At 40.9% G+C, this 15,410-nt stretch overlaps 1 protein-coding gene across 3 annotated transcripts in view; it reads left to right on the top strand.

Moving 5' to 3' along the window:
* Positions 1-213: 213 nt before the first annotated feature.
* lrch2 (leucine-rich repeats and calponin homology (CH) domain containing 2) overlaps positions 214-15,410 on the top strand; it is a 54,760-nt gene continuing 39,563 nt past the window's right edge. For all 3 annotated transcript variants that reach the window (XM_062047728.1, XM_062047729.1, XM_062047730.1), the window contains exon 1: positions 214-598. In XM_062047728.1, coding sequence (XP_061903712.1) covers positions 304-598 — 295 coding nt within the window. In that variant the 5' untranslated portion in view covers positions 214-303. The remainder of the gene's footprint in view (positions 599-15,410) is intronic.

Below are 15,410 nucleotides of genomic sequence, written 5' to 3'. Positions count from 1 at the left end.
TATTATTCGGGCATCATAAGTAAGAACTGTCGGTTTCTTAAAGGGCCCCGGCTGCCCGCCTGCATGGAATCGACTATTAATCATCAGAGCAGCGGTGTTGATGCCTAAAATGGCCACCATAGTATCACCATCAGCACCTCCAGGCTCCACCTCGGAGGCCCGCCCCCTCGCGTCTGCCCCCGTGACTGTATGCACGCGCATGGGCGGAGGATCTGCCGCTGTGCGCCGCTGCTGCCGTTATTACCCTGGCTCTAAATTCCTCTTTTTGTTGTGTGTGTGTGTGTGTGTGTGTTTTAAACGAAAATGGCGTCCAGTCAAGGAGGTGTGGGAGCTGTCACGGCTCTCCAGAACCACCACTACTCACCTCACTGGAGCCCGGGTAACAACCAGTACCAGCAGCAGCAGCAGCAGCAGCATCAGCACCATCAGCACCATCAGCACCACCACCAGTACCACCAGCAGCAGCAGCACCACACGGCCCGCAGCCTGGAGAGAGCTCTGGAGGATGCCGTGTGCTCGGGGATACTCAACCTGAGCGGGAGGAAGCTGAGGGAGTACCCGGGGGTGAGCTACGACCTCACGGACACAACACAAGCAGGTGGGTCGGATGTTGTGGACGTTCGTTTGTACAGCGAGTTTGGTCGTTTTTGGGCGAAGCCCCCTCTCCGAACCCACCCCCCTTGAGATGCATGAATGAGACGGCAGCAGGCGCACCCTTATAGTCAGCCAGTGTGCAGCGTGGGTGTCGATGCAAATCCCACTGGAAGAGAGTACAAATGAATCCTATTGCTGTGAAACGTAGACATGCGGTATGTTTTACTGTGGTGCATCCATTTGATCACAAGCAGACAAAAGATGCGTTCACGGTCCTGGCAGCCTCACACCCTCTGCGTGCTTTATGCTTAGTGCGAGCATGCAGAAAGGGGGGAGATACTATAGTCATTTTCCTACCTCGTTTTGCTGTTTGTAAATGAGGTTTTCTATAGAATACTATATTTTTCTATATTGAGGACACACATCTGTAATGATTCAATTATATTCCAATGAGTCTGGTGAAGATGGAGCTGTTATTAATCATGCTGCCAGTGTCTGCGTGGTCTGCACTGATATGTCCATATGCCATATGCCATGAGATGCACTATGAGGACAATTACTTTTTTTTTAAGGGGCTGCATCCCCAGAGGATTTATTTTGATACCATATGTCATATCTGCAATAGTTTTGTCCTCCACATCTGCAACCATAAGTTTATGCCTACAATATCAGGGTTGAGTTCATTTATGTCTCATGGGTTATTATTGAATCAAAGGTAACCGTATAGTTTTATTGGTCAAAAGATTGCGTTCACGGTACTATGCAGAAGTGGGTTACTGCGCATATTGAGAATATACAGTATAACTAGAAGGTCAGTCAGTAAAACATAAACCTCTGCTAAGGCCAGGTACAGTATCGACTCTAGGCTTTTTGTGAGCCTATTTAATGTTTGATATTACTAGGGTTTGATTGTGTAAGTTGCTAATCAAGAATCAAAATGTGACTTGTTATTGAAATGATATATAGTGCACATAAACATTTACTTGAGCATGGTGTCATAGCTGATCATGTTGCCTCCCATATAGTTGTTGTGGTCCTAAATCATTGCATAGAGTGTTTATGCTAGGAACCAAGTTGTTGTAAAAAAGTGCAGGGCGTCATATTTGTGTTAATTTTTTGTCCTGATCCGTCTGTATTTCTGAGTTCCTGCACAACCTGTGTGTCTTGCCTCCACTGCCTGATACCTTATTAAAAGACCTTCCACCTGCACATTGCTGACCTCATCTGCATCCTGGGATCACGCTAACAGCAACCATGCACCACTGTGACATTTTTTTCTTTTTTTTTTTGTTAGCAGGCTACTTCCTGGTTCATATATGATGCAGTGCAGCTATGGTTTTGAGATATATTAATTTCTGTATATGCACTTTTATTCAGACTTTAAGCAAAATGTATTGAGTTCTATCCCTGGCACATTAATTCATTGTATCTGTCCCACTAGTCACTTTTTTAAGTACGCCAAAATGGCTTCCATGTAAAAAAAAAATAGTGACAAAAAAAGCTCATGATAAGTTGTAACCCAAGACTTTTGCACAGTTCCCAAACTTTAAAACGACCTTTAAAGTGTCAAAAGTGTACCAAAGCAGTACCACCCTAGTGCGAAGCCATTGTCCCCAGAAGGTGGCAATTATGCATTTTTTTGCATGTGTGTATAACTAATGCATCAAGGGTCACCGGTTGGCTGGAGCCTATCCCAGCTGATTTGAGGTACTTTCTAGACTACATATAAACAAACAAATATTCACACTTCACAATTACACTTGTAGTCTCCAATTAGTTGTGCAAAGGCCAATATAGAACCTCTTATATGTTGACGAGGAGCAGATAAAGGACTGTATTTCCTCCAATAGCATCAATGCAGCTTTCCCTCAATCCAGAATCATAATAGCACCAGCCATATTTTACTCCCTTACAATGAACCAGGAAGAAGCTTGTTCACCAGCAATGGGTACCTTTCACGTTTAAATCAAAACTGTGCCAATTCCCAGTACATGGGAACCGTTGCCGGTACTTAACTTGAATAACTTGTGTAAGTAATTAAAAGGTAAATGTTTAGTAATAAAATCCCGTTTTTAATGTAACACTTCAAAATAAGATGATTCTAATAATAATAATAATAACTGCACTATGAAGTTATATCTTGTTTTTTTTATTGCATTTTTGAGTTTATTAGTTTCATTTGCAAAGTAGACTTTGCATGCAGTTGCTTTTCCAAAATGTTAGATTTCAGTGGTGTATAGATGGTGTGTTGCCGTAGTCAGGAAATACTCTTTGCCATGAAGCTAAATGTGCCAGTCTAGTCTTATGTTGCACTCTACAAAGTGTTTATACGTTAAGTATTGCACTTATTACACACCTGCTGTTTGATTGTAATGATAGTTGCAGTTTTCAATACACAGTTTGTAGCTGTCGAAATTGCCATGTAGAATCACTAATGATAATCAGTAGCATGTATATGGCAATGTCTTTTTTTTTTTTTTTTTTAACCACTTTCTCCCTTCATTCACACCTAACCCTAACCCAATGTGAAGAAACCTGCCTTGAAAGAAAACATCTTCTTAATACTGTCAACAACTTTTACAAGTATGAATAAAATGAGCTTTTTGGAGCTAAATAAAAGGAAATGTGGTGTGGGTTGTTCCTGCCCAGATCATAGTCTGGCTGAGTGTCATCTGACTGATGAGTGGTCTTGTGAGGAAAGCAAAGAAGGCTGCTCACACAAGGGTGTTTGTTTGCAGTGTGCCACTAGCACTTTTTCTACACTCGCTTTGTTTTCCCATGAGAAATGACTGCGATCTGCTGTCCCATGGCGAGGGTCTGGGGAGCAACCAGATGTTCAGGTTCATATGCCAGCATTAGCTCACCCCTGAAGGGACCCACAAAGGCTTGCTAAGGTGTGTGTAGCATTCTCAAGTCACAGCAGGAGCATCAGCTGCTCTCTCGTGTGCATTGGGCTCAAATGCCTAGTTAATGAAAGGATAGGTAGTGGTTGATTGGTATTCATTGCAGTTCTTCTTGAACAGTAAGTGGTCTTGCCAAAGATAAGGCTTGTATTCTGCAACCGCTCACCAAGAAGACATAAAGGTTCATTTGTGGAATCATGTGATTTTTCTGCACCATTAGGTCCTTAACCAGCAAGGGTAAAATTATGTCGCCATTTGGTTTATCCAGGTCGCAAAGCAAACAAAAACATTTCATGTGCTTGTGTGTGACCTGCAAAGCCCTCCTAAAGTCGTTTTTATCACATTCCTGTGCTCGGTTTTCCAAGACATCTCATAAAGGACATTCTGCACTGAGACACAAAGTCCCAACATTCTTGCATGTAATCATCAACCAGTGTACATACTGTTTGTTGTCCAAGCACAATGCAGGCTGACTGGCTAAATAAGAGACACATTTCAGTCCAAGTAAACTACCGGTTACCTCAAACTCTAACTATGCTGTTGTGGCGTCATCGCAGCCATGTGAGAGTAGCCAGGAAATCGTAATTCTTGCGCTGTGATGTTATGCTTTCAGACAAAATGTCCTTGTACACGAAAGCAAAGCTATATCACATTAATGATTACACTGTTAGATATCGGAAACTTTACTAGAGGAGTGCAGTAATTTAAAGAGGCAACCATTATATTTAACAGTTTATATAGTTTCCCATGCATATAAATGATAAATGATAAATGGGTTATACTTGTATAGCGCTTTTCTACCTTCAAGGTACTCAAAGCGCTTTGACAGTATTTCCACATTCACCCATTCACACACACATTCACACACTGATGGCGGGAGCTGCCATGCAAGGCGCTATACCGCAGCCATCAGGAGCAAGGGTGAAGTGTCTTGCCCAAGGACACAACGGACGTGACTAGGATGGTAGAAGGTGGGGATTGAACCCCAGTAATCAGCAACCCTCCGATTGCTGGCACGGCCACTCTACCAACTTCACCACGCCGTCCCCATATGGCATCATAGTACATCAACTTGCAGGCATTTATTATTAATGGAGTCAACATTTCACACAATCAGGTCAACATATGCAAAGCTATTCGCTATGGAACTCAAGCTTTTAATGGCATCTCGCAGGGATGTAAACATATTCACATTTCATATCACGGTTATTGTGACCACAATTATCATTATTATCACGGTACTGTTGAATGTGCTCAAAAAGTACTGATACACACACTGAAATATTTGATAAAAAAAAAAAAAAAAGATGAATAAATAAACAGACAGACAATATACATTCCTTTGCAGAAGAAACATTAAATATTGTTAAGAGCCATATTGTTATTTGGGTGGTTAAATAGTTTTGTCTTCCTCAGTGGTAATTTGTAAGTGTTTCTTTAAAGGAGACATATGATGATTTTAATTTACATTCAAACACTTCCCTGTGCTCCAAATAATATGTATTGGATATGTTTTTGTGTAAATTTTGCGTGCATTTAGATTTGTTTTAGTCTATCTGCAAGATGTTCGATTGTGGAGGCTTTCCCAGATTGCAAATGAAACCACACCCCAACCTCTCGAAAAGTATCATAAGTTTGCTTTAAAAAATGTATACTGTTTAAATATACTGTATATCTTGAAGTCGTCACCCCATTTTTTCCCCCAGACATGGTCAAAAAAAAACTTCGTAAACTTTATATAGATTCACCTGGTCAGAAAATTAGGTACACCTGTACACTCTACGATCGATTCAGATTGCATAAAAAATCTGGTTTAGCAGCATTTATGTCACTGCAACATCAGTGTTATTATGTACATCATACTTGCCAACCTTGAGACCTCCAATATCGGAAGGGGGTGGGGGTGGGGGGGGTGTTTGGGGGCGGGGGCATGGGCGTGGTTGGGGGCGTGGTTATTTACAGCTAAAATTCACCAACTCGAGTATTTCATATATATATATATATATATATATATATATATATATATATATATATATATATATATATATATATATATATGTATGAAATACTTGACTTTCAGTGAATTCTAGCTATATATATATATTTTTATTTTTATTTTATTTACATAGAAAAAAAACAACAACTTGAATTTCAGTGTTCCAGTGGCTATCCATTAGATGGCAGTATTGTCCTGTTTAACTTCTCCGTTCATGATGAGTATATCATTTCGGCCGCCATGTCTGTAATTTCCTCGTTCTTCTGCTTCGTCTCCTTGTTGTGTGCGCAGTTGTGCACTCTATAAAAGCCCTAGATGTTATGACGTCTTTGGGCAGGCAAGCTGTTTATTTTGTGGGAAAGCGGACGTGAGAAGAGGCTGTCCCCACTCAGTCTCAAGTCTGCATTGATTGGAGGGGGCGTGGCCTCCAGCTCCGGGAGTTTGTCGGGAGAAAATCTCTGCCGGGAGGTTGTCGGGAGAGGCGCTGAATATCGGGATTCTCCCGCTAAAAACGGGAGGGTTGGCAAGTATGATGTACATGCCACGATTAGATGAAAATAATACTTTATCTTACTTTTTTCTGTGTTTCCTCATTGCCTGAAGCAGAGGGGGAGGGGCTTGACTCAAAGTCTAAATAAGTGCATCCACCTCACGGTGACATCACAACGTAACCAGACTGCAAAAGTCTGCAAACAGAGGCATCCAAAACTGCGTGCAAGCTCACCCCAAATTGCATGAACCTTATAATTAGATGATTTTTGAATTTTTAACACAAATCCAACATTTAATGATTAAGGAAAAAAGGGTGTTGAATGCCTAATTTCCCTTTTATGATGTGCACTCTGACTGGTTTGGTCTCCTCCAGTGGCCAATGCTATTGTAGTATTTATATTTTTAGTTTATTTAGCCAGTTTATGCTTGAATTGCTTCTTCATTCAGGCCCCCAAAAATTGTAAAAGATGCTAAAAAAAAAGATTTGGTTAAAAAACATTGAACAGTGAAGCTGCAATATTTGAACCGCATTGTGGTGAGAGATGACTATATATGCTTTCATTTGTGCATTTTCATGTCAGAGTCTGCAAAAGCCTCCCAACTACTAGTCATAAAAAAAAAATACTGATGGGTCTGATTACTCGCAATATATATTGCAATATGTATATATAATTTGTCTTCTTATTCTCTGGCAGACCAATTGCTCTAATGTGTTCATAAGCAAAGTCAAACAGGTAGCGCCTTTATTTGTAGGAATTACTGAAATTAATACCCTTACATTGTTTAGATAAATTGTTTTAAAATTAATTGTAATATGTAGAATTGTTATGCATCATACTGAGAGGTGTTACATCCTGTGTAATGTATTTTAGAGAGGGACAGCGGTGCTCAACAGAATATCTATTTTAGACTTTGCTGTGTCACTACTAGCACACAAGGCTATCAGACATCATCTGCAGCACCAAGACAAATGAACGGATTGATGATTTTGGCATTAAAGGTGCAGCAGAGTGGAGTCTTGCTGTGAGCAGACACTAGCCAGCATGTGGAAGAGAGGCCCACTGCGTGGGCCGCAGATGGCGTACGGTCTAGGTTGGAGGAGGGAGACGGGGGATGGATACGCCTGCCTCCCTCCCTCCCTCCTTCACAACCATCAACCGAGTAGGGAGGAATCCCCAGTTGTGGGGCTTCTGGGTGGGGTTTTTGCCCAAATACAGCTGGGTTACAGCATCCAAGCTTGAGCATGTGCTCTTAATGGAAAGTGATTACACCCTTTGACCTCAGCTTTGGTCTTTTCAAAGCGATAATATGTGTTCCTTTTTACCTCTCAGCGGCTGATGCCTGCCAATTGCTGACGGTCTCGTGTGGGCTTATCACTTCTGCTTTCTAGCTTTGAATATGTCTACGATGCGCATGGGCGTCCAAACTGTTTACACAATCAAAGCATACAATATTTAAAGACAATGTTTTGAGTCAGTTATTTATTTGTATCAACACTCAAGTTTTTTTCTTTTCACATTTTGACTTTTTGCTCTAGTTTTCCTATTTTGCTGTTATTTTCTGTTTAATTTTATTTCTACAAAATATCATGGTCCAATAAAAAAATTACACTTCATTAGGTACTCATGCACAGTGTCAAAATCTGCATTAAAATTAAATAAAATAATTAATTTATATATATATATATATATATATATATATATATATATATATATATATATATATATATATATATATATATATATATATATATATATATATATATATATATATATATATATATATATATATATATATATAATTTTCATTAGGTACTCATGCACAGTGTCCAATTCAAAATCTGCATTAAAATTAAATAAAATAATTAATTTATATATATATATATATATATATATATATACACAGTCGTGGTCAAAAGTTTACATACACTTGTAAAGAACATAATGTCATGGCTGTCTTGAGTTTCCAATAATTTCTACAAATCTTATTTTTTTGTGATAGAGTGATTGGAGCACATACTTGTTGGTCACAAAAAACATTCATGAAGTTTGGTTCTTTTATGAATTTATTATGAGTCTAATGAAAATGTGACCAAATCTGCTGGGTCAAAAGTATATACATAAAGCAATGTTAATATTTGGTTACATGTCCCTTGGCAAGTTTCACTGCAATAAGGCGCTTTTGGTAGCCATCTACAAATTTTCTGACATAGACTTGTTTCTTCAGCATTGTCCACACATTTAAGTCAAGACTTTGGGAAGGCCATTCTAAAACTTTAATTTTAGCGTGATTTAGCCATTCCTTTACCACTTTTGATGTGTGTTTGGGGTCATTGTCCTGTTGGAACACCCAACTGCGCCCAAGACCCAACGTCCAGGCTGATGATTTTAGGTTGTCCTGAAGACTTTGGAGGTAATCCTCCTTTTTCATTGTCCCATTTACTCTCTGTAAAGCACCAGTTCCATTGGCTGCAAAACAAGCCCAGAGCATAATACTACCATCACCATGCTTGACGGTAGGTATGGTGTTCCTTGGATTAAAGACCTCATCTTTTCTCCTCCAAACATAATGCTGGTTATTGTGGCCAAACAGCTAAATTTTTGTTTCATCTCACCACAGAACTTTCCTCCAGAAGGTCTTATCTTTGTCCATGTGATTGTCATTCACACAATTCAGTTACGAATATGAAAAGTATATTTATTAACCAATATACATGACTATAATTTTCCTAAAAATAATTCAAATGTTTAAAGTTTTTTATTTCCATGCCAGCATTAATGACTAGGCATGCTCCAAAAAATAAATTTACATCCGAATCGTGATTCTTATTTAATACAATTCTAAATCAATTCATAATTTTCAAAGACACATTTTTTTTAAGAATCAATTTTTTAGAATAGTTTTTAGCCCATCTCCATGCCTACTCACTTGCACTTCATACGTCAAGTAGTTTTGCTTTTGTATCCTGTAACCTGTTTTGAAACGGTTTTATCATCATATTTATACCACATAATATACTGTGAGAATCGGGTTGAATTGAGAATCATGGTGAATCAAGATTTGATTCTAATTCAAATTGTCACATGACTTGAATCGAGTCGTGAGTGGTTGTAAGATTAAATTTCCTATTACTGGGTATTGAGAATAACCATGCTGCCTATATAGTGTGCCCTAATGGAGAATTATTTTTTGGAAGCAATAATCAGTTATTATTTCCATTTCTTATGTGAATTATGGTTCTATGATTATATAGTCCTGCAGTGTACCGTACTAAGAAGTTTTTTTTATGTTTTTTATTTTTCAGCAGACAAAATACTGCACTTTTGCATACAAACTATAGTGTGCAGTTGCACTCCAAATAATAAAACCCTCATTTTAAATTACACTCGGTTCTAATGAGAGCTGTCAAAAATAACGAGGTAAGTCAAGTGGTTAATCACAGAAAGATATTGCGTTAATCATTCATAAACACAGATTAATTACACAATGTATTTTGACCGTACTACTACTTTACCTTAACAGTGGATGGTTACCAGAAATGGGGAACAGGTTGTTATTCGGTCAGTGATCAGGTCAATACAAATGCCAGTGCAAAGATGAGTGAGGAGACTCTGACTGTTGTTGGCAAATTTCACTTTAAAATAAACCCTGACATGACTTTACATACAACTGTTGACAAGTTTTCAAAAAATAAATAAATTATGTGCATACAAGTACTCTGACAATAACATTTCTCTGTGTCCAAATATTGGACAATTCTTCAATCAATCAATCAATCAATGTTTATTTATATAGCCCTAAATCACAAGTGTCTCAAAGGGCTGCACAAGCCACAACGACATCCTCGGTACAGAGCCCACATACGGGCAAGGAAAACTCACCCCAGTGGGACGTCAATGTGAATGACTATGAGAAACCTTGGAGAGGACCGCATATGTGGGTAACCCCCCCCCCTCTAGGGGAGACCGAAAGCAATGGATGTCGAGTGGGTCTGACATAATATTGTGAAAGTCCAACACATCAGCGAAAGTCCAGTCCATAGTGGGGCCAGCAGGAACCATCCCGAGTGGAGACGAGTCAGCAGCGTAGGGATGTCCCCATCTGATGGACAGGCTAGCGGTCCACCCCGGGTTTGGAGCAGAGTAGAAAAGAAAAGAAAAGAAACGGCAGATCAACTGGTCTAAAAAGGGAGTCTATTTAAAGGCTAGAGTATACAAATGAGTTTTAAGATGAGACTTAAATGCTTCTATTGAGGTAGCATCTCTAACTTTTACCGGGAGGGCATTCCATAGTATTGGAGCCCGAATAGAAAACGCTCTATAGCCCGCAGACTTTTTTTGGGCTCTGGGAATCACTAATAAGCCGGAGTTCTTTGAACGCAGATTTCTTGCCGGGACATATGGTACAATACAATCGTCAAGATAGGCAGGAGCTTGACCGTGTAGTATTTTATACGTAAGTAGTAAAACCTTAAAGTCGCATCTTAGGTGCACAGGAAGCCAGTGCAAGTGAGCCAGTATAGGCGTAATATGATCAAACTTTCTTGTTTTTGTCAAAAGTCTAGCAGCCGCATTTTGTACCATCTGTAATCTTTTAATGCTAGACATAGGGAGGCCCGAAAATAAAACGTTACAGTAATCGAGACGAGATGTAACGAACGCATGGATAATGATCTCAGCATCGCTTGTGGACAAAATGGGACGAATTTTAGCGATATTACGGAGATGAAAGAAGGCCGTTTTAGTAACACTCTTAATGTGCGACTCAAACGAGAGAGTTGGGTCGAAGATAATACCCAGATTCTTTACAGAGTCACCTTGTTTAATTGTTTGGTTGTCAAATGTTAAGGTGGTATTATTAAATAGATGTCGGTGTTGAGCAGGACCGATAATCAGCATTTCCGTTTTCTTAGCGTTGAGTTGCAAAAAGTTAGCGGACATCCATTGTTTAATTTCATTAAGACACGCCTCCAGCTGACTACAATCCGGCGTGTTGGTCAGCTTTAGGGGCATGTAGAGTTGGGTGTCATCAGCATAACAGTGAAAGCTAACACCGTATTTGCGTATGATGTCACCTAGCGGCAGCATGTAAATACTAAAGAGTGCAGGGCCAAGAACCGAACCCTGGGGAACTCCGCACGTTACCTTAACATAGTCCGAGGTCACATTGTTATGGGAGACACACTGCATCCTGTCAGTAAGATAAGAGTTAAACCAAGACAAGGCTAAGTCTGTCATCCCAATACGCGTTTTGATACGCTCTAATAAAATATTATGATCAACAGTATCGAAAGCGGCGCTAAGATCAAGAAGCAGCAACATAGATGAAGCATCAGAATCCATCGTTAGCAATAGATCATTAGTCATTTTTGCGAGGGCTGTCTCCGTAGAGTGATTTGCCCTGAAACCGGACTGAAAAGGTTCACAGAGATTGTTAGACGCTAAGTGTTCATTTAGCTGCTGTGCTACAATTTTTTCGAGGATTTTCGAGATAAACGGAAGGTGGGACACCGGCCGGTAGTTTACCAGGAGATCAGGATCGAGGTTAGGTCTTTTGAGTAGAGGATGAATAACCGCTTTTTTGAATGCTAGGGGAACAGTGCCAGAGGAAAGTGATAAGTTTATAATATTTAACACTGATGGACCTAGTAATACAAAAAGCTCCTTGATAAGTTTCCCAGGAATTGGGTCAAGTAAACATGTTGTTTGTTTTGTCCCATTTACACATTTTGACAATTCCTCCAATGTTATTTCATCAAAGAGAGAGAAACTATTTTGGAGGGCGGTATCCGTCGTATATACAGTCGTATCTGTGTTAATAGAACCCAGTTGTAGCTGAGATGCATTGTCTTTAATCTCTTTTCTAATGACTTCAATTTTCTTATTAAAGAAATTCATAAAGTCATCTGCTGAGTGGGTGGAGCTACTGGGAGAAGTCCCTTGTTGGGTTAGCGATGCTACTGTACTAAACAGAAATTTAGGATCCTTTTTGTTGAGGTGGATGAGATTTGAGTAATATTTAGCTTTAGCTGAGGTAAGCATGCGTTTATAAGTTATTAAACTATCACACCATGCTTGATGGAAAACCTGAAGTTTAGTCGCACGCCATTTGCGTTCCAGCTTTCTACATGATAATTTCTGGGCTTTAGTTTCTTCTGTAAACCATGGGGTACGCCTTTTAGGGGCCCTTTTTAGCTTTAGCGGTGCTACAATATCAATGGTGTCGCGCAGGGCGTCATTAAAGTTGTTAGTGAGGTTATCAATAGAGCCCACATAATTTGGGAATGGTGCCATTACCGAAGGCAGTAGGTCAGTAAGAGTCGTCGTTGTGGCAGCATTAATGTTGCGGCTGCTATAGTAGTTATTATTATTATTATTAATTTGTTGACAATGAGTCAGAACTTCGAATTTTATAAGGTAATGATCGGACATTACTTTAGTGTACGGGAGTATCGTAACTTTAGAGGTGGTGACACCCCTGACAAGCACTAGATCTATCGTATTACCGTTGCGATGCGTGGGTTAATTTATTATTTGTGTAAGACCACAGCTATCAATTATAGTCTGGAGCGCCACGCATGGAGGGTCCGATGGGGTATTCATATGGATATTAAAGTCCCCCATTATGATTATATTGTCGGCGTGCTTCACTAGATCAGCAACAAACTCTGAGAATTCACTGATGAAGTCCGAATAGGGCCCAGGGGGGCGGTAGATAACAGCCAGGTGGAGAGGCAGCGGTGTGACAAACCTCAAAGTGAGCACCTCAAACGAGTTATATTTATTATTCAGGTTAGGTGTAAGATTATAGTTTTCATTGTATATTAGTGCGACACCCCCTCCCCTTTTAAGAGGTCGGGCAACATGTGTATTGGTATAGCCAGGAGGAGATGCCTCATTTAGCGCAAAAAAATCGTCTGGTTTGAGCCAGGTCTCGGCGAGACCAACGACGTCAAGTTTGTTATCTCTAATGACTTCATTAACTAATAGCGTTTTGGAAGATAATGATCTTATGTTTAAAAAGCCCATATTATAGGTAGTGGGCTGTTTTGAGGATTGTTTGTTGAAATTATCCGAAGTAGCAATATTAATAATGTTGCGTTTATTATGCGTATTGCACTTTAAATAGTTTCGACCATATCTAGGAATTGATACGACGGGGATATTCAGATTGTTTGCTTGATGTTGCGATAAACTGAACGCATCATAGTTAGCTACCTCAGTACAATGTATGTCTGCCTCTGACACGGTCACAAAAGAAAAAACATTATGTGAGTTGTGTAGAAATCAGTGACACACACACACGGCTGTCCACTTCAGTGGTGTAGACTTTACTGAACCAACTGCGCATGCCCCGAACATACATACACAACTACGGATGCCCATAAGGGACATCCACTACATCTCCCCTTCTCCAATGTACAACAAGGAATGAACAATCATTGCAATGTATTTATAAATAAGCATCACCATTTATAACGAATCAGTCTAACACCCTATAAAGGCATTATGTATGAGAATTGCATAACAAATTCCTTACCATCCTCTTTTCTCCCTGAGAAAGAAAACAACAACAACAACAACAACAACACAAAACAACAACAGTGTTGCCAACTTACAGTCAAACAGTAATTGCCTTTTTTTTTTTTTTTTTCATTACACAAGATGTGTTTCGTTATGTCCTGTCCTTTCACGAGACATAGTCTTTAAGCCACCTGCCGTCTTGGAGCATCTCTTGCTTTCGGTGTCTGGGTTACCTGCTCTCCGATTGGTGTACCTGGTGTTGCTTCCCTCTCTGTTCTGTGTTCCTTTTGTGGGGTTGGTGGCTCTTGTGGGGCCAACTGTGGCTGGAGCTGTGGCTCAGGGAGAGCCTGAAGGTGAGCCCTGTTTCTCCTCACCTCCTCTGCTCCAGTGTCGACCACATAGGAGCGTGGCGTGTCGGCCTTCCTGATCACTGTAGCTGTTTGTTTTGAGGGAGATATCCATACTGACTGTCCAGGCCTCAGCTCGGGCTTTTATGTGGTCCGGTGTCTGCTGTCAAAGTTCTGAGCCTGTGTGCATTTCAGCTGATAGTCCTTTTTCTTGAAGGCCTTTGTTCTAGGCCGCTGTGGTTTGAGGTTGGATGGCGCTTGTGGCAGCGGCGAGCGGAGACGCCTTCCCATCAGGAGCTCGCTTGGTGACAGTCCATGGTGCAATGGTGTGACTCTATATGCTAACATTGCCCTGTATGGGTCCTCCTCATTCTTAAGTAACAGCAATTTTACCGTCTTGACAGCCCTCTCCGCCTCTCCGTTACTCTGGCTGAAGTAAGGGCTACTAGTCACGTGCGAAAAGTCATAATCTCTGGCGAAGGCTGTGAACTCTGCTGATGAGAACTGTGGACCATTGTCACTCCGTAGCTCCTCTGGGACTCCGTGCCTGCAGAACATGGCTTTAAGTGTATTGATAATCCCCTTAGATGTGGTAAATGGGGTTTTCTCAATGTCAATGTATCTCGAATAATAGTCCACTGCTAACAGGTATGAGCTGCCTTTCAGGTAAAACATATCCACCCCCACCTTTTGCCAGGGGCGCTGGGGCAGTGCTGATGGGATCATGGGCTCAGGATGCTGTGATTGGCTTTTAATACATGTTACACACTGTGCCACCATTTTAGTGATTTGACTCGTTATGCCCACCCACCACACTGACTGCTCTGCTCTTGCTTTGCATTTAGATATACCCATATGACCTTCATGCAGACGGGCCAGCATTTCTGCCTGCATAGTCTCAGGAATCACAATCCTCTGACCTTTCATTAAAAGTCCTCCTGCACAGTATAGTTCGCCCTGGTACGTCCAGTAGGGCTTTAGCTGCTCTGGAAGCTCTTCCTGTCTGGGCCACCCCCTTTTGCATAGCTCTCTAAGCCGTCTGCATATGGAGTCCTGCTCTTGTGCATCTCTAATCTGTTGTAGTTTTGCCTTAGATGCAGGTAGGCACTGTTGCACTGATTCCACAAACACCTTCACCTCCCCTTCTAGCTCCCTTTCATCTTCTGTGAGTGTGCGCACGATGGGTGCGCGTGATAACGCATCTGCCGTTATCAATGCTTTCCCTGGGACATGTACTATTTGATATGAGTACCTGAGGAGCCTGAGGCGAAAGCGCTGGATTCTCGGAGGTAGGTCATCCAGTGCCTTTGTTCCTAACAGAGCTAACAGTGGCTTGTGGTCTGTTTCTAGGGTGAACTGCAGGCCTATTAGGTATGAGCTGAGCCTTTCGCATGCCCATGTAACTGCAAGCGCCTTCTTTTCTACCTGTGCATATCTCTCTTCAGCATCAGAGAGACTGCGTGATATGTATGCTATTGGTCGCCACTCTTTGTTCTCTTGCATCTGAGTGAGAACTGCCCCGAGCCCAAAAGAAGAAGCGTCTGCGGACACTCTT

Source organism: Entelurus aequoreus, linkage group LG05 (assembly GCF_033978785.1).
Source record: "Entelurus aequoreus isolate RoL-2023_Sb linkage group LG05, RoL_Eaeq_v1.1, whole genome shotgun sequence".
Taxonomy (NCBI): Eukaryota; Metazoa; Chordata; class Actinopteri; order Syngnathiformes; family Syngnathidae; genus Entelurus; species Entelurus aequoreus.
Note: the sequence above shows the minus strand (reverse complement) of the source record. Positions and strands in the feature narration are given on the sequence as shown.